Source organism: Drosophila sechellia, chromosome 3R (genome assembly GCF_004382195.2).
Source record: "Drosophila sechellia strain sech25 chromosome 3R, ASM438219v1, whole genome shotgun sequence".
Taxonomy (NCBI): Eukaryota; Metazoa; Arthropoda; class Insecta; order Diptera; family Drosophilidae; genus Drosophila; species Drosophila sechellia.
In genome coordinates this window covers 27335438-27361132 of record NC_045952.1, presented here as the reverse complement: position 1 = coordinate 27361132, position 25695 = coordinate 27335438, and the positions used below count along the sequence as shown (strand labels likewise).

The following is a 25695-nucleotide window of genomic DNA, read 5'->3' as shown; positions in this document are numbered from 1 at the left end:
AAACAATGAGTTCTGGTGAGGATCTATTCGGTTCTTTTTTGTCGGTCTGGATGCGTTGATCCACGCGGTTCGCGACGAACGACGGACGGGACGCGCTGCCACGACACGGACCAAAATTTAACTGAGGAAAACTGGGGAAAATTTTTCGGAAAATTCGTGCGACGACGAAAGAAAGAGGCGGCAGATGCGAAGAACGAAGTAGATGAAGGAAATAATGATGCGGCGGCGGCGGTAGCCAGAAAATATTGAGGAATCGTTTTTATTTTTGTGAAAAGTGTGAAAATATTGCGCACTTGCCAGAGCGAGAGGTCGCTACCGCGTGCGAGCGAGAGCGGGCGAACACCCAAATAACATATGTAGACGAGTGGGTGGATTGGATAGTAGATTGAATGCGATCCGCTTCGAATGGGAATGCTTCTTTTGTCCGCCAGCTGGGCACGCTTCATCGAAATGCATTTCGCTTTGTAAGCCGTAGCAGTGTAATTACATTTCCGTCAGTTTAGCAGCACAACATGGGAAATGATCGAAAGTCTTCGCAGAAAAAGCCTTGAACTCTCGCCGACAAAACAAGCAGTCAACAAGAAGAACAATAAAATTGCTGCTGGTCGAGCGCGGAAAGAAATAAAAAGAACAAAGCGAAACATTTACGTTTTATTTTAAACATGCCCGCACATATAAATAATAAAGGGGCAATTGCAGTTAAACAAAGAGCAGCGAAAAAGAGAGATTCGCTTTACTTTATAATCATGCGTAATGAGGAAGAATTTGCCAGACATCCACAGTTTGGACTTGAGAATTTATTTGGTATTCCCCGAAGACAGCTGAAGAGAGATTTTGGGAATTTCAGAATCTACTGAAGAGAATCACTCGGATTCTTCACTCGCAGAATTCGGACAGCTGTGAAAGCTCGTGGGCAACTCAAGCTTTTTTGTGCAACCAAAAGTTTTTGGCGAAAATATTGAACTTTTATTAGACGTATAGACTACGTAAATCTTGTAGCTAACATTTCGAGGTTTTTATGGACATGCTGGAAGATTTCAATCAGATATCAAATCAGATTTCCACTCGCAGCCAAATCTCGGCCCACTCTCTTTCATTTCACTTTCAAATTATTGATCAACGAGCATTTATATTGGCTCTTTAGACTGACAATTAGGGGTTTCCAGTGCATATCACACTGATTTAAGAGCTCCGTTAAGCTCTGTTTGATTTATGACTGGCAATAACACGTGATAAATCAAATTTCGACTCGTATCTTTTCAGTGGCAATTATTCACGATTTATGGCAGCAAGATTTTCACACTTTTTGAGATCGTCGCACTACTGAAAGTTCAGCTGCGAGTTCAAAGCGATTAAAAACGCACTCGCACTTGGGACCGTTTACATAATTGGCCTTCTTTGCGATGGCCAAAAAGGCGGTGGGAAATGCAATATACAAAACGAAACGAAACGATCCGATGCGATGCGAATAAAATGATCCGATCGCGAGATACTTTCGGCCGCGGAGTGACGCGCTGCAACTAAACTCGCAATTACGCGCTGACCACTCTGCTTAAATCAGCGCCAGCGGCACAGAGAATACATTTTCACTTCACTCGCAGTGAAAATAGAGGGAAAGGAACGCAATGAGCACTGCGTTTTGACCGAGTTTTTTGCTTGACGAAAGGCGACGAAAGCAAAAAAAAAGGCACGCAAAATTAAAAATAAATTATAAATCTTTTGCTTCATTTCCTTTGCATCGATTACCAATTGCGTTGCTGCTGCTGCAGTTGCTGTTGCTGCTGTTTGTTATCAGGTCGTTCGCTTGGATTGCGTCGGAACCGCTGCAGCAGACTGTTGCAGCTCTCGGAGAGCAGCTGCGTGACGCTGGTGGCGGTGGCGCTTCGCATGTACCGCCGCTGCGGACGCTGCTGCTGCTGCTGTTGTACCGCCTCGGCGTCAGCTGTTTTCCCATTTTCGGCAACCGCCGTCGCTGGCAATATCTTTTCGCTTTTTTCGCGATGAAAACGATTCAGAAATGTGGCCATTCCTTGGCTTTTTCGGATGTCGGAAATCCTCCTCGCCGCGGCAGATTTCGCGTGGGTCTCGCCCGCGATGACGATGACGACAATCGGATAATACTTAACGCCTCTTAGGGGCTTGGTTGCGGTTGTTGGGTGGGTGGGCCGCCGTCTGAATTTTTGGCCGATACGGATCGTGCTCCTCCGACTTGGTCTATTTCATTAATTGTACTGATTTCTGGTATTTGTTGGGAGCATGATTTTGTTGTAGACGAATAAAATAGAAAAGTATTGTACGTTCTCGGAGTGGCAATATATGTACGTAGAGATCTAGTATAGACAGAGCGTATTTATGTGTAAAAATAATTGAAATTGTAAGAGATTCGGCAGCTTCGACGGAAATAGACACACACAACAGAGACAAGAGACGCTGGTCGCCCTCGCCACTGCGACAATTTCGACGTGGACTCGAGGTTCCATCAAAACCGCACTTTAGATGCGCCCATTTCCATTCTTTTCACGCACTTAGAGCCATCCAATGCGGGTTACGAGCTTCGCTTCCGATTTCCCAGTCAGTTTTCACAGCGCGTTTCCTTCACCGACCGCCGATTGCCTGCGCATTGGTCGAAACAAACAAACCGAAATCAGCGCAACATGAACGAAAGCGCACGCCACAAATACTAATTATAAAGATTGAAAATATCGGCGATGTCGAGAACCCCGAGCACGGAGCACCATCCGTAAGATCCGCGGGAGAGCTGCTGAGCTGAGTGTGCGCCTCTTCTTCCCGTTGCTATTATTGTTTGCTGCGACCGAAAGAAGCCAAAAACTAAAGGCTAAGGAGTCTGCAGATCAGGTACGAAAATATACTAGGGTATGCTCAACCATATTCAAGTTGCTCTGGAAACAGCACTTTATGGTTGCATAAGGGTTCACAAAATGCAAAAAAAAAATTCGATTAATGTAAAAGGAAAGGTTGGGTGAGGATCATGAGGTTTTGGTTGGAAAGGGGTATCTTGTAGTCGAGTCAGTCGTCGCATCGATCAGTCATTTTTGTCGGAGAGCGCGAGAGCAGGTCGTGAGTATTAAATATTTTTAGAAATTCGATTCTGCTGAACGCGTTTCGTGTTGTTTAGTGTTTTTTAATTATTAAAACAATTACATCGGGATCGCAATTCGGCCATAAAATAGTTAAAGTTCAACGCATAAAATTCATGTAGGCAGTTAGCAATTATGCAAAGATTTTTTAGGTGCTGAAATCGAGTAAACAAACATAAATTAAGCAGTCAGCCACTATTAATAGAGCTGAGGAAAATTGACATTGAATTTTCCCGCAGTCTTTGCTCGATTGTGCAATGTTGTCGATGTCTACAAGTGCAAGAGCCTGCCAAGAGGCCAAGAGATCGGTGTAGACGCCAAGGGGACCGAGATTCTGAGGTTGGAGGTAAGCAATAAGTGCCTCTGCTATTGGGAACGCTTCACACTTGAAACGCCACCAAGAGTACAGGAAGTACAAACTTGGGGGCCAACCAACAGAAATTAGCAAAGCGAGGGAAAGTACAGAAAACGGGGGGAAACACATCGTCGGCGGAGGCCTTTTGGAGCCCAGCGATGAGTCAGCCGGCTATTTTGGGGCAAACTTTCTTTGGAAGCGGTAGCGTGTTGTTAGTAGGCATTTTTGGTTCAAACACATGTGCAGCACGAAAACAAGACAGAAATAAATTGGAGGAATAGAATCTACCTCGATGAAGTGCAGCCCCAATGCGGACTTGGACATTTCATTCTGCTGCTGTTGATGTGGTTGGTGTTGCTGGCCTGAGTGATTGAATATGACAGAATTGCTTTGTTGTAGCTGCGACTGCTGCTGCTGTTGCTGTTGCGGTTGCTGCGGTTGCTTGTTCGATGACGATGACGGTGGCGACGCGTAAAACAATTGCATATTTGTATTTGGATCGTATTGAAGCCCAGCGGCACCGCCGCCGCCTCCTGCAGCGGAAACATTCAGAAACTGCGTATGCGGATGCGGTTGCTGCTGCTGCTGCTGGTACTTGACCGGCTGCATCTGATTCGGCTTGGGATAGGCATACGGATCGAAGGTCTGCAGCGGCTTGCGCTCTGGCTGCTTGGGCACATTATAGTAATTCCTACTCATCATGCCCAGCCCAAAGCTGGAATGCTGCTGTTGTTGCTGCTGGGGGTGTTGCTGCTGTTGCTGCTGCTGCTGATGTTGCTGGTGGAACTGCAGGGCCGTCGGCCTTTGGGCGGAGCTGAAGGAGGCCGAGTGCGTCAGTGGGGCACCGGTGCGGGGATAGCCCATCTTGGATTGCTGCTGGGGCGCCTGGTATCCGTACATCTGGGGCATCATGCCGGGTGGCTGCTGCTGCATCGGCTGGCCAAACTTGTTCTCCTTGTTGGTGTTATTCTGCAGAAACATGGCCAGTCCTGATTTGGGCGCCTGTTTCGGCACATGCGACGAGGAGTATGATTGCTGCAGCTTATGTGGCAGATGTTGCTGGTGGGCAGGCATGTGTTGCTGCTGCATAAAGGGATCACTCGCTCCGTTCATGGCGGAACATGCAAAGCTATTCCAGTTGAGGAAGGGTCGCTTGTGCTGCGGATACTGCTGCTGTTCTTGATGTTGCTGTTGGTGATGTTGTTGCTGCTGCTGCTGCTGCTGTTGCAGCAATCGCTGATAGCCGCCCATGGGCAGCTGAGAGGTAGAGTTAGATTTGCCTATGGGATAGCAGAGCCTTTGTTGCTTCTGCTGTTGCTGCAGCAACGGCTTCTGCGGATCGTACAGCTGAACTGGCACGGGGATCTGAGATTCACCTACGTACTTGCTACTGCTGCTGCTCGTGGGGCCTTCGAGTGCAGTCTTCGGGTCTTTGTGCTCGCCCGTCAGCGACTGCGACATGATTGCATTATTATTGCTGTTACTAGTGTTGTTGCTGTTGCTGCTGGTCTTCAACTTTAGCATGTCGTTCAAGCATTTTTCTAGCTTGTTGTCAACATCTTTCTGGCGCTTTGTGGCCGCTGAAGACGATGACGATGTTGGCACCTCCAAGTTGGCAGCCACCATGGCCGCTGCTCCGCCACTTTGCTGCTGCTGATCGCTTGTTGTTGCAGCTGCTGTTGGGGTCGGTGTTGCTGTAGCGGCTGTGGTTGTTGCTGTGTTGGGGGCAATATGGAACGATGAGGTGAACTTGGAGAGCTGCGGCAGGTGGGTTGTGCAACAGTTGGTCACCGTAAAGCTGCTTGTGCTTAACGTGCTATTGCTCTTCTCCGATTTTCGTTCCAGAGATGCGGAATCACCAGGTCCGGATTCCTCGATGGGCGCCACTTGCTGCGGTTTCTGAAGTGGCTGGTGATGTTGCTGCTGAGGATTGTTAGATTCTTGAGGTCGGCGAAAGAAGGCAGCGGCACAACGCGGTGAGGGGACACAGGAACTGCTGGAGCTCTTTAGGACGCCACTTGGCTTGCCCACAGTCGGTGCAGCATCAGCTATGGCAGGAAGTGGTGCTGGAGCTTTCAGAGGTTCCTTTGGTGGAGGTTCCTTTCGCGGTTGGGTAATGAGTATTGCAGAGTTTGATGTGCTCCTGCTCAAAGAGGGTAGATTCTTCATGTAGCAGGGTATATGAGTGCGACTAGAAGTTCGCAGCAATGGAGCTCCCATGGGTTGACCACCACCCGGCACATGCGTCATGGACATGCTCTTTGGAAGCACCTGTTGCTGCTGTGCTGGAAATTGCTGCTTCACCGGGACTCTACTCACAAAATTCGATCCTGCCAACGGAGATTGCTCGTTGCAGATCAGCTTATAGAGATCGTCCTTGGTCACCGCCTGACGCACCTTGAGGTCCAGGTGCGACAAAGAGGCATTCTTCTGCAGTCTGTGCGGCTGACTTTGTGGCACCTGTGACTGCTGAGGTCGTTGCAACTCCTTCTGAGCGGCCTCCGCAACTGTGGGATCAAATATAGCCAATTTCTTGGCAGTCTTTGCATCCACCTTAAAGGGTTGTCCTGCATCGCCCAACTGGGCACCACAGATCTTCTCGTAGTTCCAAAAGGTTCGCTTAGGCGTTTGCCGCTTTTGAGAACTGGTGAGATTCTCGCTCCAGAATTCGTTCATCAACTGTTTGTTAAGGGACAGATTGGAGCCACTTTGCAGGCCATTCTTGGTGGGCAGCGGGCGCATTGGAGTAGGTGCACTTATTGGCATATTAGAACTTGAAATGCTGCGCTGCAGCTTGGGTTCGCCTGCAGCCTGGGAAAATATCGAGGGATAGGCCAAACGCGGAGCAGCTCCACGACTGCTGGGATTCTGGGCGAAGTTAATTGAAGAAGACTTGGATAAGCCGGAGGAGATCGCAGGCACTCCTGGTCCTACTGCCTTCGTGACCGATTGCTGCGAATTGGACTTGGCCAGCGGCTGCTGCTGACGCTTGATCTTGTCATAGAGATCCTCGCACTCCTGGAACTCCTGGTGCAGCTTTCTGTCCAGTTCGCTGTAGTCAGGCAGGCTCTTAAGATACTTGTTCATCATCTCAATCTCGGCATCGTAGAAGTTTGCATCCATTTTTGCGCTGTTTGTGGCTGCCGCGGATTTCTCCTCTAGCTCCTGCTGCTGTTGCAGCAACTTGTCCAAACTGATTTCGTTCGAGGTGGATGGAGGTGGGGCAGCAGGCGCAGCAACAGGTCTACTGGCATTCTTAGGAGCTCGACATGGTACTGGCGGTGGTGGAGATGATGAAGGTGAACTACAGGAGGACAGCGATATACTAGAAGCCGGGCTGGAGGCAATGGTGGTCATTAACCGGGAAGGCAACGCTGCTCCAGAGGCACTGCTGATTGTTCCCGTTGCCGCGTTGTAAGCCAGAGGGTGATGTTTTCTCGGTAGTGGAGGAGTGGACTTTGGACTCGCCGGCAGCAAAGGTGGACGACACTTCCGGATTGCTAGTGGGGAGGATATCGGAGAACGCACCGCACACTTGCTCTCCGGGATGCTGGATGATAGCACAGAGGCGAACTGCGGGGAGACCACCTGAAAGAACTGCTGGCCAATGGCCGGCGGCGGCGTAGGTTTCTGCATAGCTGGCTGGGATTCCTCTTTTGTTCTTAGGCTTGGTGATGCGGCTGCGGAGGGGGATACCGCTGAGGGCACTGTAATTGCTGGCTTGCCGGCATCTTCACTCATCTATAGGGAACAATCGCGCACTGCGAACCGTTTTGGGTTCTATGAATTAAAGATCCGATTTCAACTGAATCCGTTGATTCAGCTTGTTTTGCATTCAGTTTTCAATCAAAACCCGTTCATTCAGCCTTTATCGCGGTTTTGTGTGTTATGTGTGTGTGCGTTTATTTATGATTTCGTTATATCTTATACAATCAAACCATTGCACTTCCTTATTTTTCAACCCATAACTATTCCCAAGTGTATCAACGTGTTCCTACCATCGAGGTAAATTCTATAAAACAGATTTCGAACAAAACACAAGAGGAGGGAGACACCAAACACCAGACGAACTACAGACACCACAAGGCGATCACCAACACGACGACGACCAACCTGCAGATACTGCTCCGGTATCTTACTGTTCTTAGGCACAATGATCTTCTTGATGATGATAATCTTGTCGCCCTCGATCTTTGTGATAGTGATGGGAACGCCGGGCATAGGACGCTGTGGCTTTGCGGGCACAGGTTGCTTAGGAGCATTTCGAATTACTTGGGGTCCAGTGAGGATGCCACCGGGACTTGGTTTAGCAGCTGGAGGAGCAGGCTTGGGTTTTGGTTTCTGAGCAGGCACGTGTTCCTTGTGGTCGCTGCGCACAATGGAGAAGTGGTACAGTGGTTTATCGTCGTCCAGAATGCTCTTTTGCGGTACAGTTTTCTTCTCCACTCTACGCAGTACGACTCCCAGCATGGGCGACTCCTTGGGCTTGATGGTTATCGATCCACTGGGCGCTGTCACCCGCTTGAGGCTCACTCCAAGGTTAGTGCCCACTGGTGGCGGTGTCTTCGTTCGATGCACCATTTTTCCGCTGGGTATGTCACGGTAACCATCGTCCATTCGCCGGCGACGACGATCCTCTTCAATCTGTTCTTGAACCCTTGGATCGGGATTGGTGTGCAGAGATGGTTCGGGTGCCACCAATGGCGATGGCCCAGGGAAGAGCGATGTCAGACTGCTCCGCCGGCGGTCCATGTTGGGCGCTGACACCGTCTTAGTGAGTGGAAATTTGGTAGGCTGTGGAGGTGCTGCCATAAGTGGAGGCTCCACACCGGTGGTACTCGTAGTGCTACCACGTCGACTGCCTGCCTTGCTGGGTTGTCTGGATGCCGATGCACTGGCCGAGTCCAAACTGCTCATGCTAACAGAACTCTGGAGGCGATCTGGAGCAGCGCTCCTTTCGCGATTACGATCAGGAGAAATTGACCGCTCTCGACTGCAATTGTGGGATCGGGCATCCCGAGCAGCTCGCTGCATTCTCAGCAGCTCAATTGAGTCCGCTATGTGAGAGGTACTCTTCTTAGGCGGTGAGTCATCTTTGGAAGAGGCCTTCGGCTGCGAAACGCTGAGAAGGTGCATCTCCATGGCATCATCTATGTTGCTGGGTAGCGAAGCAATGCGTTCCCTTGGACCTGAATTGGCTGGAAGGGAACCCTTGGTCAGTTCCTCTTCCTCATCCTCGTCTTCATCATCCTCCTGCTCCTCCTCTGCTTGTTGCCTGCTGCGCCTTTCCTCCTCTTCCTGTTGCCTGCGTTTCTCGCTCTCCATCACCCTCTGCAGCTGGGCCTGCACCTCGAGGGCAGCACGTGCTCTGGCCTTGGACTCGGCCTCGCGGGCTTGGCGCAACTGTTCCTGGGCAATTGCTCGAGCTTCCGCCTCCGCTTGCGCTCGAGATCTGGCCTCCGCTTCCGCGGCTGCTGTTGCCCTTAGAGTGGCCAAATCCGTGGCCGTCATCTGCTTTATGCTCAGGCGGCGCTCAGTGTTGAGGATCAACTCCACCTGGGTGCTACCGCCCTGCGGCTTTTGTGCCGCGAGGTCTGGACAGCCAAGGGCGATCAGTTCGCTAAGTTCGTTGGACATTCCAAGGGGTGTGGTGAACTCTCCGGTTGATTGTCAGTTTTCTTTCTGGATCCCAAGAGGAAAAATTACTCGATTATCTAATATTGCACTGGCGGCTCCCACGAATTGCGTTGGGTTCGACTAGCTGGGCAAGACTCGCGAGGCTGCCAATGTTGGCCCCAAAGGAAACCTGCGCAACATCGGATTATTTCGTATTGGTTCTATTCGGATCAGATCGGATCGGAACAATCGATCGCACGCTCAATGTCAATGTCTCATTGGCATTTTGGCAAATGCCCGACGACTTGACTTACTAATTGTATCAATGGTCGCCGTTCGACCAAAGACTGTTTCTTTTTGGCGCCCATATACATCCGACATATATGTGGGTACAAGCATGTACAGCACCCCCAATTTGTTTTGGTATATAGAGCAGAGGCATATACAAATTACAAATCGTAAAAAGCAATGAGCTCATTGATCGCGGCGCCGCCTCATCAAAAAGCAAACCCCCTACCCCTTTGCGATTGTAGCCAAAAGACCTGCACCTTGCCCTAGATCTATTGCGATGTGTGAATATCCCTGGAGAGATCGTTTTGGCCTATGGGTGATATCTCGGTGGGGTTCATTGGGCATCTTTCCCTGCCATTCTGCGTTCGGTTCGAAATCTGTTTTTATTTTTAACAAATGGACGACGGTATACCTAGTACACAGTACGTGTGACGGTAGTGCCAGTACAGTGAAACCTCGGTCAGCCATGCAAATTGAACTGACAGCTTTCATTTAGAAGATGCATCTCTGATCTCTGATAATTACATTCGACTGATTGGATTTTGTAATTCGCTTTGAGTTTTCATTAATTTTCTAATCTTTGCTGAGCTCTGGCATAGCTTTCACTGTACCGAAAGCACACACACTCGAGTTGGAAAATCTAAGGGGGAAAAGTTTTCCACCCCAATTGACTTTTATTTTGGTTGGCATCATCATATGGCCAAAATTTAATTATGTACAAGTTTGTGTCTTGGATTTTTGCTATAAGTTTGTTGTGGCAACTAAATATAAATGCAAGCCTTACGAAAATAGCTTTCGAATATTATAGAAAACGCCAGCTAAGCGGAAAGTGGAGGATGGAGGGCAGCGGAAGGAGACGCCGGAGCGGCGGAGATCAACATGATGATGATGTGGCAGCCTGATGAATAATCCCGCCGATCTGTGGCGCACATATAGATAGTTTGTATCTATGTGGCACACACACTAACGGACACACACGTGTGTGCTCCATTTGTTAGTTTTGAGTTTTTGTTTTGATTTGCTTGGCCGCTGCGTTGTCTTCTTCGCCTTCATCTCAGAGTACACAGAAAAAATATTCACCATATTATCTAAGCACAATAGTAACTAAACTGTTTTTACTTGTTGACCCTTAACTTTGGAACATGGTTTACAAAGAAATAAGGTTCGAAGTTCCATAGTTCCAAAATAATCTTAAACTATCTTCATTTCTATCTGTGTATTCGATTGAGTGAATGTTGCTTTAGTCTCCTCCATCCCCATCCGCTATTTCTATTAAAAGTATCTTTCGCCTCGCTAATTGCAAACTTGGTGGAGAAGTGCAAAGTTCACTATCAGCGTTTTGGACGTTTCACAGCTGCTCATGAGGCTGGATGGTATCCCACTTGATATTATTCCGAATTATACACTCGCCACCTTTGGCGGGGGGTCAATAAAACAGTTTGGCTCTGGTATCTTGCATCGCGTTTTGTTTAAACAAATACAGTCCGATGAATATCGCGCACTTTTTAACACTCAGTGTTAAACAATTTTGTTCTTGCCGCTCTGCTACTGTTTTATTTTTAAAACACTTAAATGTTCTAAGTTTTGGGTTGTTTTTTGTTCTTGCGCTTGATTATGTCACGGTTCCCAGCAATTGTTCTACCTATCCTATCGTTCCGAAATGCGTTTCTATATTGCACATACGCCCCGTATGTAGCTCTAATTATTGTACTATTCGATTATTTGGTTTTTCTCAGCCAACTACAAAAGGAAAAGGAAGGTTCAAAAACACAAGAAACGCACACACACCACAGGCACACACACACACATATATCGATAAACAAAGTGCGCGAAAGGAGACGATCGATATAGAGATCGGGCGGATCTGGCCGGATAGAGAGAGACAGCGAGTGTGCGGGGGATCCTCGTGGTACCCGTACCGTTACACGACGAAGACGGAGCGACGACAATATGTAGTTTATATGGTTTATATGGCAGCAGTGGCGGCGACACACAGCCAACAAACGTAGATTTCAATCTGTTTCGGTTTCCTCGAATTTGAAAATTCTCAGCCGAAAACTGGCCGCAGCTGAGAAGAGCGCAGACTTTCGGCGGCGCGTGTATTTATAATTTTCCAATGGCCACGGAGCAAATGGCAAGTAGATGCTTTTCCGCCGGATGAAGCTGCGCGCGCATCTCCGAGCAAGAAGCATCAGCTGTGCGGCATGGGCCATGGGCGCTTTAGAGGAACATGCGCACAGTGCGGAGAGGAATCCCCAAGGCGTCGCTCTCGGGAGCCGATAAACATGTGTGTATTTGGGGGGATATAGACAGGGAGAGTGAGTGGGCACCGTGTAAAATCGGTGTATATAGCGGCGGTCAAAGCAGTAGCATTGCCAATAAATCATGCCAAAATTTCCAGAAGATTTAACTTTAGTGTTCGCAGAAATTCGAATAATATATGGACGACCATTTGACTTGAATCGACATGTGTACATATGTATATCACATATACAGATTATAACTAACAGTTTTGTTTAACACACCGCAGGGAATTTGTTAGGATTACAATTACTGTACATATTCTTTTTCCACACTATTTTGAATATAGTAAATGTGTTTCTATAGAATAGTAGGGCTGACAATGCAACACGAGAAAACGAAAGATATTCGCCGACAATCTGTGATTCGATGACTCACTAGATAGTCGTCATTGTGGTCCACAAAATACTCCTCGATGATCCAATTGTCGCCGGAGTACTTATCCACGGGCATATCGCAGAGGGCCACAAGATCAAAGTGGTTACGTTGCCGCTTTAGCAGCAGGCAGCGGGTAATGGCACCGGGTGAAGCATCCTCCTCCAGATATGTTTCCAGGCCACAGCCATTCGCCCCATTCCGGATGATGAGCTGCTGCTCCAACTGCTTAAAATACTGAATCTTGGCGGCTTGGCGACTGAACGATGACGCGGAGGGAATTCTATGCGAGTTACTCAGCCCACTTAATTGGCGGCGACATGGGCAACTGGCAATGCTGGCGAGGAGCAGTCCGCATCTTCCGCAGCAGCAGTAGCAATATCTCATCACATCTCAGAGCAGCAAAGAAAACTCTGGCCGCCGTCAACGAGTTAATGTCAAATGATCAATTGAACGAAAATAACTAGAACAGCGGGGAGTGTTGGGCACAGGGGTAGCTATAAAGAACCACCAACAGTGAATGGGAACTATAAAGTTCTCGTTTAATTGAGAGCTGTTTTTCATACTGCGAGATGCCATGAAGATCGCATAGAAATTGCTTAATTTCCACATGAATATGGCCAAGGTTTCGCTTAACTGCTCTATTTAAGTACCATTTTATTGCTGATGACTACAGCTCAAACCGCGTTTCCGCACTAAGCTTCTGATAACCTCCTAAAATTTTGATTATATTTAAAGTAGCTACTGTTTTCAAATGGTTTTGCCAACCTACACTTGAATCCAAACCAAACCAATATTTATTTGTAATTATGTAACATCCAAATTTCCCCATACTCTATTTAAGTTTCTGAATTTCGACACAGTTTAAAGGCCTTGCCCAACAAAGTTACTTTGTTCCAAGTACTATCTTATCAACTCATGCTACTCACCGAGCTCTCAAGTGATCGGCCTCTTGGAGCCCTGAAACATTCATTTCCATATTCAGTTGAACTGATTACAGTGACTTTCCCATGTAATCACTGTACCAGAAGACCAAGAACCAGAGCAATGTGACACATCTAATGACAAATTTAGCTCAACTCAACGCCGCATAGATAAGAAAGTAGAGAGCGATGATAGCGCGCTGATCACTTCACCGATCCACTCGAGAATCGGGTGTACTGCAAGACGCACACAAAAGTAAGGAACGATAGGTTAGTGAGGAGGAGAAGAAGGGGAAGGAGGTGGATGGGTTCGATTGATAGCACAACATACATGCTTACTAGATAATCGCTGTCGTGATCGGCAAAGTACTCAACGACTATCCAATCATCCGTGTACGGCATAAAACGCAGTGAACAGCTGGACAGGATCAGATCGCGACAGTGATCCACGACCGGTGGCGCCGGCAGATCACGCATCTTGATGTAGCACGGAATCTGGGAGCTCTCGAAGTGATCGGCCACCTGCTGGGACTTCTCAAGATACCGCTTGAAGAACAGCATGATGGGGGAGTCGATGGAAACGATCTTCTAGCACTGATCAGACGGACGGCGCAGCTTTTGGCAATGCAGCACAAGGATTGGGAAACGCAGGTGGTGGTTAAATGAGATCGGTCCGATGTGTTCGTATTATCTATCTGTCCGCCTAGTTTGTTCTTTTAACATTTTGTTTTGCTTTTAGCTTTCGTTTTCAGTTTGTTAATTTTCTTTGGGTTTTCCTTTTTTTTTCGTTGCCCTGCCTACAATTTTCACTTGTTTGCTACTTGTGGTGTGTATAAAATAAAAAGTTTTTACCTTAGCCTGCGACTGGCGGTTGTTGCGTCCGCTGTCGCGCTCGTCCTTGGCGCGATCACGGTGCCGCCGGCGGGAGCTCGAGTGGGACGTCTCGTCCCTGTAGCGGTACTTGTGCTGCCGGCGACTAGCGGCGGGTGACTTGCGGTGCGAACGCTTTGAACGCTCCTTGCGTCGGCGGGATGAGATGCTGTCATCGAAACTGCAAAAAGAAAAGTGTCCGGTTAGTTCGATCTCGTGAGGTATTACCTAACCAACCACCCGGCGACAGCAGATGAATGGCCGTCCTTGGAGCAACGCCCAGCCGCGTGGACAACATGGAAAGCTACTTAGCTACCCAGCCAGCCACTCAGATTCTCAGCTACTTAGCGAGTAAGCCGCTCCACGCTCGCCTTGCCGACGGATTCTTAAGCCAGGCAGCCGGCAAGCCAGTGCGAGACGTGTGTTGGCGAATCGGTTTTGCGTTACCAATCAAGTTAATCAACTCGGCCGGATGGCTACCTCAGCTGGTACTGTTACTGTTGGCTATCTGGCTGGCAGCGGCCCACCTCTACCGTCGGCCAAATGCCTTTGAGAGTACTTCATGGTTCGAGGAATGACACAATGTGAGGCAATCGCCAGTTTCTGAGTGAACCCAGCGACACAGCACCCTAGACTCGGCGATTGAGCCCAGAAACTGTGTCAATAACATCGGTAGCTCGGCGGGCAGAGCTCATGTTCATGCTCATGTTACATCCACTCACCACACCCACCCCAAGAAGACAAGAAGCCAGGGGGCCCAGACAGACGACGAGCTGCACAAGTGCGGGTGGGCAGCGATCTTGGCATGAATCAGCTGATTGCCGAGAGATAACTGACCTATCGAGCTACTACCAAATCCAAGATCCAAGAAGTCAACCAGCCGCCACATATGCTAATAAGGCAAAACCAGCTCTCATTGAGCGATTACGAAAATTTTTGTCGGTTGCGAGCTCACTGCTCCTCGCCCACGTGGCCCCAAAAAGCGTCTAAATTTGGGCACAAATTATGAAAAACACAGAACCGAACTGAAGCTGAAAGTGACTTTGGCTGCTACAAGTACGATTCGTTCGTTCGTTAGTTCCGACCTGCATCCATACGTATATAGCATAGTGTGGTGGTATCGCATATGACAAATGTTCAACGCCTGCGCAACCGCCAAGAAAACTACTTGAGCGCACACGCTCGTGTACAGCTGGGATGGATAGATCCGTAGGCTGAAAAGACTCTTGGCCAAGAAACGAACTGAATTGAACCTATCTGAGATCTGTGATCTCTGACTGGCGTCTGTCGCGGAAAAGCCGCTTACGGCCTCGCGGCAGTTAATAAAAGGAATACAGCTCGATGGTAGTCCAGCTCTTTTGGCATTTCGATTTATGATTAATGACGCGCTGCGTGCAAATTAGACCAGCTTTTATGGCCAACTGTAATTGGATATTAATGATTCGTTGATTCCGATTCAGATTCAGATCCAGAATACGATTTCGAGTTCGAGAAACAAAAGAGTGGGAGGGGTAGGAGGGTAGGAAGCGAATGGCAAAGCAAGTTCATAATAGATTCCCAATTTGGACTGGAGCATTTCAGATCGGCGTTGTGTAAGGTAATTGGCTTAATATTTCACTCAAGGCAGTCGAACAGGTCGAAAGCTTGACTAATAAAAGGCCTCGTAAAATATTATCGCTGACCTAAAAGAACACGAGTAATGGGTTCAACGGGACTACCATAAACATGCTTAAGGTAGATGTAATCAAAGGGTTTGGTGGTTGTCAAACGGGGAAAGCTCTGATATGGGCGGCCACAAGATAAGATATCTTGGGAAATAGTTATTTAAAATATGGCATTGTGGTAGCCAAGCTCTAAAACTGGGTATCTTAGGGGTTGATCTGCGGGTAATCGTCGGAATTCGACCGATATATTGCCCGGCGTGCCAATAAGTTATGACAGCCTGTGGGAATCGAGATAAGATATGATTAGGAGAACTGAAACGAAGTTGCTTGGCCTGAAGGGGTTACAAGAGGCTATTCACACTTTAAAGAACTTCAACGGGAATTGCTGATTATTTCAAGGATGGAAACCGCTCTATGTGAGGTAATTGAACAATCGCGCCCATATTTATAGAGTTCCTCATTCAGCGGTCTGCCCTTGAGGATTTTGCCAGCTCAGACGCATCGGGGGTTCTATATATTGTTATTTTTCTCTGTTGGCCTCGACTTTTCGCAGGCACACAGATGAGGCAACAGTTTTATGGCCAGGCCAATCCCATTTGTGGCCTTATCATTCCCAACATGTGGACACCAGTTCCTGGAGTGATTGTGACGACCTTGACCGATTCTTTCTGCCAACTTGAATTAGTATGCATGTTCGCAGGTAAAAAAAATCACCCATTCACGCAATGAATTGATTGCGATTAAACACCATTGTCTTGGCCAACTTCCTTAATGGCCAGCAATTTGTACGAATCATGTACACCTTACCACTTCCAAGATGATAAAGAATCTGCGACAACAATTAGCATTTAGATTCAGTCGGCAAGATTAGGCGAAACGAAATCCGCTAAGAACAATAACCCACTGCGAGTGGAAGTCTGCAACTCGCTTGCCATTCCGAGAACGAGAATAAAAACCTCATGAAAATAGTTTCTTATAAGCCAGCCGTGTTATTGAATTATGAAATTAATCATTCGAAAACCAGTTTTTTTGTCATGATTTACATAGAGCAGCTGAGACACTTTAAACCCACCAACCAGAGCTGCCTGCACCGACAACCGCCGACAAACATTTGTTGCGGCTCGAGAGATTTTTCTTCGTTTTGTCGTATTTAGCTTATTTTTTTTGCTGACCCTGAAAATGCCATAAATACATTAAGCAAAACGTAGCGCACATATGCGATCTGCCCTCCGCCCCCTCCTGCGCTCAAACAAATTATACAAATATAAATATAATAAAAAAGCGTTAACAATTGGATTCCAATACCCGCTTCCAATGAACTGCAGAAGTTATGCGTCATTTGGGCTTTATGCGCTTACACACACAAAATACCCGAAAGCAGTTGAATAGACCAAGAAATGCTAGGGATGGTTCAAGGTTTGCCATCATGGTTGGTGAACTATTTATGGCAGGCCAGCTCAATAAATATTCAACTTTGTGATAGACAGTTCATCAGATGAGATAAAATCAAAACATTTCCAAAACAATTTCAACAACTCGGATCAATAAACCGAAGACTTATGGCACATGTTTATGTCAATAGACCAAGGCGAACTTTCTTGGTTCGTGAACTATTTAATGCTTGGTATTGAATACTTTAAGGTTGCACAGCTCAAATCTTTCGTGTTTTATGCCTACGTATAACAATTTTCTGTCGACACTTCCGCAAACAGAAAACTCCCATATTAAAGCTCAATTTATCCGTCAAATTCATTCCCTATATGGAATAATTGTGATTTAAAATTCATTAATTTGGCATGTTTAAATACCCATCTATCTTTTCTTCCTATTTATCGACGTGACACTTCAACTCCATCCCTGGTCAGCAGAACTTGAATATGATTAAATATATATATGGCGTATCTCTGGTTTCGTTTGGCTGCTCATTGATTAAAGCAGAAGCCAGTACTATACACATGTATCTCTGTCCTCAAATGAAACATAATGAGAAACCGGAATTTTCGGCCTGTCCCCAGAGTCTAAAAGCTACCAAGAAGGCAAAAGTAGGGGGTTTCGACCACTGGGTGAAATGCAAATGACTGTCGCGAGCCTTAAATGACAAAAGAAGTGCCGTTACGAGTATTGCCGAGTATAAATGATGAAAAGCAGAAATATTATGAACAAAGAATGAGTAAGGGGCCAAGTATGTTAGCAGCCCAAACACAGCTGCGGGATTATGCAAATCCATTTGGGTGGCAGATCTCGGATCGAGGGCATGGAGGAGCCGGCAGGTCGAGGGCCAAGTGTCGAGGTGACGTTGGCCAATTGCAAGGTCACTGGTTGCGTCTGCGCAAACAGCGAACATCAATTGGCACTTCGGGCAGTAAGTGAGATGGGGAATGCAAGCAATGGACAGGCCTTTGTGCGTCAGTTAAAGAGGAGGAGCAGAGCTCCACTGGATGAGGAAGTGCCATGTCGGGCGGGTTCAAGCAGGCAGCCAGTGTCGGGGTCTGGGCCTGAGTCAGTTCAATCTGTTGGCAAAGAGGGAGAGATCGCCCGGTTCAATGAACGTAATAAAATTTTGCACTGAGATCGCCGCCGCCGCCTTTTCCTCGGAGTAACCCCATCCATCAGTCTCGAACGGACCGAGCCGGCCATTACTGTTAACAAAAACAAACAACAGTTAAGCGAATTCAGCAACAAGCCAAATTAAATATGCCAAATGTTCCCCTGCTTTCGGCCCGCTCGCAAACTTACACACACACACACACTCGCTGCGAAAAAGGAAGCGATGGAAATTTGTGTGCAATTTAAATCGAGTCTAGAAGATCTCCCCATACTGCATTGTTTGGATGCGAGTTTTTGTTATTTGTATTTGTTTTTGCGGTGCGTAGTCAATCACCTTTCGTCTGACTCTTTATAGAAAGTCAATAAAAAACATTAAAAATACAAAACAAAAACAAACATTTCAATCGGCGCTGAGAGTTGCATCCATTATTCACTTTTGTTTTCAGATCGTTGGCGTTATTTTTTTTCGATTAGGCCTGCCTTGCGCTGTCGGAAATCGATCGAGAACTGTACGCTCAAGATCTAAGCTTTGTTGTCAGCTTTAGTTGGCTACCCCAGCCGCCGGCGGTAGCAGCATCGATTGCGATCGTATATGGGTTTGCGGAGACAGGTCCGGTTTGTTCCGATCGTGATAAACGTCAGATAAATGAACCCGAGCAAGGAAAAGAAGCCCAGAATACACAAAACGAAAAGCCAAATTAAAAAGGTTTCGAGAAGATCTTGGGGAGCTCCCTTTCGAATCAAGAGTCCCAAGACTCAAGACCTACATTGACAAAGTGAGGATTCCATTTGGCCAGCTGCTGACATAATTGCCTAAAAATATTTCAGCAGGAAGAGCTATTTGCGGCAATTATGTCATCAGGAATTCAAAAAGGAAGAACTTTAAAGGCCAGTCGTTAAAGCTTAGTTTACCTACGTTCAGCTACTTTACTCAAATCAATATGTGTCTTAGTAGCAGTATGAACTGATTTGTTTTGCTAATTGCTAGCTAAATAAATCCTATAAAATACATTTGAATAAGTTTAAACGAAATTCTATCTTCTCAAATGAACGACTGACTAAAACGTCATAGATTCGCATTAAATTAGTTCCCTAAAACGTGTTAATTGATGAGAGCTTGGATTTCATTGGAATCTGGACATCAGCTGCTGTTTCGAATGGGCACAACGCAATCATATAACACGGGAAAGTGGCCAACAACCAGGTCGGAACTCTTGGGCCCCCTAAGTCAACAAAGCGACGAAAAAGGGGTTGAGAGTGAGGCGCTCAACCAAATAAAGTGTGTCCCATACTTGAGGGTAGAACGCTAAAAGCTTTGCAGTTGGCCTGGCCCGGCGCTTAGGTTGCCTAATGAGCTGGACGGAGCTCGCCATTTGGACACCGCAACTGGCGGCTTAGCTCATAAGTAGGGGCGGTGTGCTTGACCAAATTTGGCGGGGAGATCTTGAACCGAATCGTAGCGGCACAACGCCAACAATAACAAACATATAGAAAAAAAATCAAAATAAAAACAGAAAACAAACATCATCGAGAACGAGATTGAGTTGGGTTGAGCTCAAGATGGAGATGAAACAAAGAACAGTGCGAGGAGGAGGTGCTCGGTGGCTTTAAATGAAGTGCGGACAGAACGCTTAGTCAGCAAGCTGTGCCGCCACTCAAGGCTAGCTCCAGTTTTCTGATTCGAGTTTCCGCATGCTGAAGAGACACTCACTTATACTCACACGTCGTGGACCCCAAGTGCTCGGACCGTCGACGCGACTGTTGCTTCTGGTGATTGTTGTTGCCATCCGCTGGTGGCAACAGCACGCGGTCGGGGTAGAGCGGCTTGGGTGCCCACGAAGCAGCGGCCACATAGATGTCCGTTCGGGGCGTGGGCGGCGGCGAGGGCAGCGGATCCGGTGTTCCAGCCGCATAGCTGTAGTATCCATCCTCGGGCTCATCGACCACGGACAACCGATGCTTGGTCCTGGCCTGTCCGGAGTCATCGCTGTACAGATACTCGTGCATTGAGCGTGCGTACTTGCTGTTCTTCCTCCTCTGCTGGGCAGGTGTTAGCTGACTAGTTTGCTTGTTTCGGAGCAATTCGCATTCATCTGGAGAGGCCCTTATCCAGGAGCTGGCGGGCACATACTGCCGTTGCTGGTGGGTCTGCACTAGTTTCGAGAAGTCCACATAGAGAGACTCATCAGTGGACGGTTTGCGTTGGAACTCATCATCGTCGTCACAGCGAACACGATGGACTTTTTCATCCATATCTCCAACATCATCTTCATCATGAGGCGTTGTGGGCGCACCCACGGAACTGTAGAAACTGTAGTTGCTGGACGACTGCGAGTAGGAGCGATTGCGTCCGTAAAACTCCTCCTCAAAGGGCAATCCCTGCGGGAACTTATTCGAGAAGGCCTTCTTGAGGCGCGGAGAGTCGTGCGAATCACTGGATCCCGTCGAGGAACCAGCTCCCTCTCCGTTGTGGGTGCACCCGTTGCTGCGCTGCTTAAGGCTCAGCTTGGGCGTTGCCGGCAGCTGGCGACGCTGGGCCAAAGGAGTGGCCTTTCCGGCTCCTCCTCCATTGGTGAGATCATTGGTGGCAGCCTGGCTGCGCGGTGGCAATGGTGGCTGCGGTGCCGGATAGTTCTTGGTGGAGCGCTGACCCACACGAGCTGGGCAGTTCTCCTTGGCTGCCATTCGTCCCGCATGGTACGTGCGCTTCTGGCTGGTGGGGGTTCCCATCGGTTGCTGTGATACTGATACTGAGCCCGCTGGCTGATACTGTTTCCTGGCAGTGCTGGGCGTGGTCACCGGGCGGGCAGCCTGAGTGGGCGGTAGTGGCGCCCTCGCCTTGCAATGGCGTGTGGGCGCTGCAGTGGAGCAGGTGCTCTCGATGCGACGGATCAGCTTGGGCGTCAGTGGCTTCACGCTGCCACCGCTCACCAGTCTCTGCTGCTGATGGTGGGGATGCTGTTCGGTCTGCAACTTGTGGCGGTTGCTACTGCAGTAACTGCTCCGCCAGGGCTGCTGGCGTACAAAATTGCCACTCGTCACAACACCCTGCTGATGGATAGAGGAAGTTGACGAGGCTGTGGATGTGGAGGAGGAGCCAGCTGCCTGGTTGTTGTTTCTGCCCGGCATCGATTTCACCATCGATCTGTTGGCTCCGTTGCTGCTCAGGGGTTGGGCAGCTGCTGCTCCCATTTGGACACTGTTGCTCATGTTGCTGCTGGGGTTGTTGTTGCTGCTGCTACCGCTGGTGTTGTTGCCGTAGCCACAACTGCCGCGCGGCACTCGAAAGGAACTGTATGGCCGAAAGCCATTTCCATATTGTTGACCAACGACTGGCATTTTGTTAGCTTTTTATGATTTTTATTTCGTTGTTAAATAGACTCGCTCGTTGGTTAATTATTCGTAATTGCTGATGTTGCTGCGGGGCAATGCTGTTGTTTCCTTGTTGTTGCAAGTGGTCTCGTTTAGAATTGGCGTTGAAATTTAAACCGCTGAACGTTTACTTTAAACGCGTGCACTTGGAAGATCGCTTATCTTTAGCTTTATCGTTATCTTTTGTATATAGCTAGCTGTTTGAATTTTGAGAATTTTATAGCATTAATTTCCAATGCTGTGCACACACTTGGCTGTCGCGAACGGACGTAAGCTGCGGCTACCAGTCAGCCAGATTTCATGGAACACCTTGGCCCAGCCTTTAGTTTCAATAATTTATCGAACACTTTTCTATTGTCTGCTGCAGCTGGCTGCTGTTGTTGCTTCTGCTCCGGATATAGCTGGTCGAAACGCGTGTAATTAACACGTTCTCGATGGCTTATGAGTGGGCTACCCCAACGGCAGTATCCATCACGAAGAAAACCCCCTGCATTTGTGCGACTTCTTGCTGGCCGCATTTCGTTTTTGTTTTAGCCAGCCACTTTTGGCCTGTCAGCACCGCGAGGGCCACAATTGAATTAGCCACTAAAATAACCCTGAACCTTGACTGCGATTTAGCCTATGGCAAATCCAATTGGTCCCCAGCTACTAGCTACCAGTCACAGGCCACCAGCCACTGGCAAGTTCATTGATAAGACCCCCAAATCCCAACCAGTTAAGACTTTATGCAATTTGCTGAACGAGCCAAATACACGTTGTTCGTAGTTGGTAGAAAGTGTCTGCGCATGCGCCGAGCTCAAAGACCCGGCTGCGAACAGGTCCTCCGTCGACCAGTTTTCACAATTTTTACTTTTTTAACCTGATTCGCAAAAGGAAACGCAAGTCTTGGGTCCCCGATCGGCCAAACAGTCAAACAGCCAAGCGGGTCAACAGCAGGCAGCAGCCGATGAACAGCAACTGGTTGTGACGCTATGAGTAATGGAATCGGAAATAAATGCGAAATCCCTTGCCCAATAAAAGCACTATAGGCAGGTCGGGTTCCGCCAAGTCATCCGTTCAGTTCGGTGCAACCCGTCTTTGATAAGTCGTAGGCGTCATCGTCGCAGTCCTAGTCGTAGTTATCTTATCTTGGCTTAGTTAACGCGTGTTGGCTAAAGTTTGTTCCCACTGGCCACTGATTTTCTTCTGTCCTCTAAAGCTCTGTATGCACAGCATTGAAACTTCTTGGAATAATTGAGGGGGTGTTTTCGAGCTGATTTGAAATTCCGTAGGCGCGCGAGTTATTATTTTTGGCCAGGATGCATAAACAATTCGCGAAAATCACACAAATCACACGGGGAGCTTCAGTGCTTCAGAAGCACACACTGCATTTTGTTAAAAATTATAAACAATATAGAGCTGCTTATACATTTCTCTCAAAAAACACTTGGTGGCGGTTGCACGGCGGCGACGGCGACGAGCGAAGAAGCCAGCACCTCCATTCGCTTTCGAGTTGTCGTTGCGACTGAGCAGCCGAGCGACAAGTTGGTAGCGAACAAGTGTCGGTTGTACCGCCGCTGCCTCCGGCGCTGCCGCCTCTACCGCTCGACTTCGCTGCTCGCATTTCCAGTTTACCAGCTTACAGACAGACGATCGAGACGCAGTCGAGGCAGCGGCGAATTCGCCGCACCATGCGTGCACCCAATTGATGGCTTGTAATTTAAATAAAAAATTATTGAAATCGAAAATGATCGACAATAAAACAAGAGCATGACGGAAACGCGGGCAATACACATTTGAGAATAGTACTCCTTATCGATGCGTTTGATTTTCATATTTGGGCTGCGTTTTTCGGCCACTTCCGCGTTGCAAGATGTCACCAACATTTGAGTAATGAGCCGGGACAGGTCGATTAATCTGCCGCTGTGCTTCATGAACACTTAGCCAGCGTGTTTTATGGCAAATGCAAAAGGTTAATAAACAATGACAGCAACGGCAGCACCCTGGCGGGCATGAAAACGTCACTTTATCGACAAAGAAAGCGGTCGCTGCTAGTGGCGTATAAATTGCGAAATGCGACTCTGATTAAGCCAACTCCCCAAGATGCTCTTGCTGCAACTACCTAAAAAGGCTACGCCAAGTGTATTAAACAATAATAAATGCGACAACGTCGCGCCTCAAGTTATCCGTTGTTTTGAGTAATATGCAAATACGCTTTAAATACGCAGGCGCATAAATTAAGGCGAGGAAATGCAGCGGACAACGCGCCAGGATCCGCCAGATCTGGTGGAGACCCAACGCCCACGTTCACCGGCCTCCCGAAGGGGGTCAGCACAAAGAAATCGCTGAGTCCGCATTAATTTACAGTAAGCCGACTGAAGAGGATGACTCTTAGCTGGCAGGAACCAGCGCAGATTTCACTTGCCATATATGGCCAAATGTTAATTTGTCTCTCTGGCTGCTCCTGCTGCCCGAGCGGCACTTCTTTATGGAGCCATGCGCCATTAAAGACACGACCGTTTACAAGCCATTCAAAGAAAGCGAGTCCCAAGGAGCGCGGAGCGCTGCGTGGGCAGGACACTTTGGTTGCCACATCTCCGACAGCTGCGGGAAATACCCGTGGTGCAGTAGGCAGAGCCAGTTTACGTGGACGAGACTGAGCCGAGACTTTTCGAAAGGTTTCACATCAGGGAAGTTTGTTTATTCAGTCGATGTTGTGGAGGCAGATGTTAAGACTTGCCCCTCCGTCTTTTTAACTTTCAGGCAAGTCACACTCCTAAATGCAAGAAAAAAGCGAAATAGATAAGTGAATTCAGAGCTAACAATCTTAAGGTTTCATCTTGTCCAAGGCCGCTTTTATGTTTTTCGGTTGCATAAAATTAAAAATTAGAAACGGTACCGTTAGTTAAACGGTTATTGCAGCCAAATCTGCACTATCGGGATATACCCATTCAAAAAGCATTACGATCTATACTCCGTTATGGAATCGATTGACTCGATCAATTTCGCAATAAAGAACAATTTGTATTCCTTTTCAAATGCTGTCACAAAGGCAGAGCAAATCTCTTGACAGCTTAAAATATTTTCGGTGCGTTGGGAATGTCGCAATCAATTTTTGTAACCAGACACACCGTTTCTTCGTTTCGTCTGATGAATATTTGACTACAATAACGCTTTGGAATTCAAAGCAGTTATTATACAAGGACTGATTCCTTTATAATTCCTTTTATAAGATATGCCTTGTAGAGTTCACCCGAAGTGTATGTGATTCCACAGCTATGTCAACTTCGATTGAATCTATTTTAGACCCTCTGATAGAATAGGATTTGCTAAGTGACAAATCATGCGAGTTACTTACGTGGGTTCCTTGGATATCTGGGCCTTCTTGGCATCGAGCTCGTGTCGCCTTCGCTTGGCCGCCGATCTTGTGTGATGTGTGTTGGTGACGCGCGGCCTGCAGTGAAATAATGGAGACCATGAGTACAATGGGTAGCTGAGTAGTTCCTCACATAGCTCGCAGAGAATCCCGAGAATATGGGAAAATCGGAGAATGCAAACATGATGGCGAACTTACGGCGATGGGGCCTCAGCTAGGGGTGGCGAATGATCGGCAGTATCGTGTCGTCGGCGCTTGTCTCGTGTGCCTGCCGAGGAGCGATCCCTTGAGTGGTGGAGTCTCCGTGTTCTGGGCATCTGAAAACGTAGTATACACACATTGTCAGTGGGTCTGTAGTACCTATAAGACACCTATCACATTTATCTATAGGCTATATACTACTGCCTATATGCGCATATATGCATGCACATATGTACTTATGAACCGTAAGTCAACGGGTGGTGTGAGCACTGGGAACAGCCCCGTATCACCCACCACCCCTTTCAGCTGTTCCCACCAAAAAGGTGAGTACAGTACGGAATACAGCTGGCACGCACACGCACACATTCACACCCACATACACACACTCGCACACGCGGGCGCTCAAGCAAATTGCAATATTGTGCCTCTGTGTGGGTGCCTTGGAAAACGGACTACAAATAAAAGCAACGAAAAAGTCCAAAAACTTTCGCATTTTAATTAGCCAACCATTAGCGCATCTACCTTGCAATTTGCTGCTGATATTTTTCACGAGCGCGAAAATTGATTTTTGTTGTATGCGCTCCGATGGCTTTGCTTTGCTACTGTTGTTGTTGCTTGGCCGAAGCGTCGCTGTCGCTGCCGTTGTTGTTGCCTTTTGAGCAGCTGCTGCTGCCGCTATATCCACAATTGTTGTCCTGCAAATCCTGGCTTCTGCCTGTTGTTGAAA

General features: G+C 47.8%; 1 protein-coding gene across 9 annotated transcripts in view; it reads right to left on the bottom strand.

Annotated features, from left to right (window-relative positions):
* The window catches only part of LOC6612625 (serine/threonine-protein kinase Doa), a 34414-nt gene that overhangs the window by 7831 nt on the left and 888 nt on the right, over positions 1-25695 (bottom strand). The window contains exons 2-4 of one of the 9 annotated variants that reach the window (XM_032722828.1): positions 24966-25084; positions 24750-24845; positions 13812-14010 (exon numbers count right to left, since the gene is read on the bottom strand). In XM_032722828.1, the coding sequence (XP_032578719.1) occupies positions 13812-14010; positions 24750-24845; positions 24966-25084 (414 nt within the window). The other 8 variants (XM_032722826.1, XM_032722824.1, XM_032722825.1 and 5 more) reach the window with 8 other exon arrangements.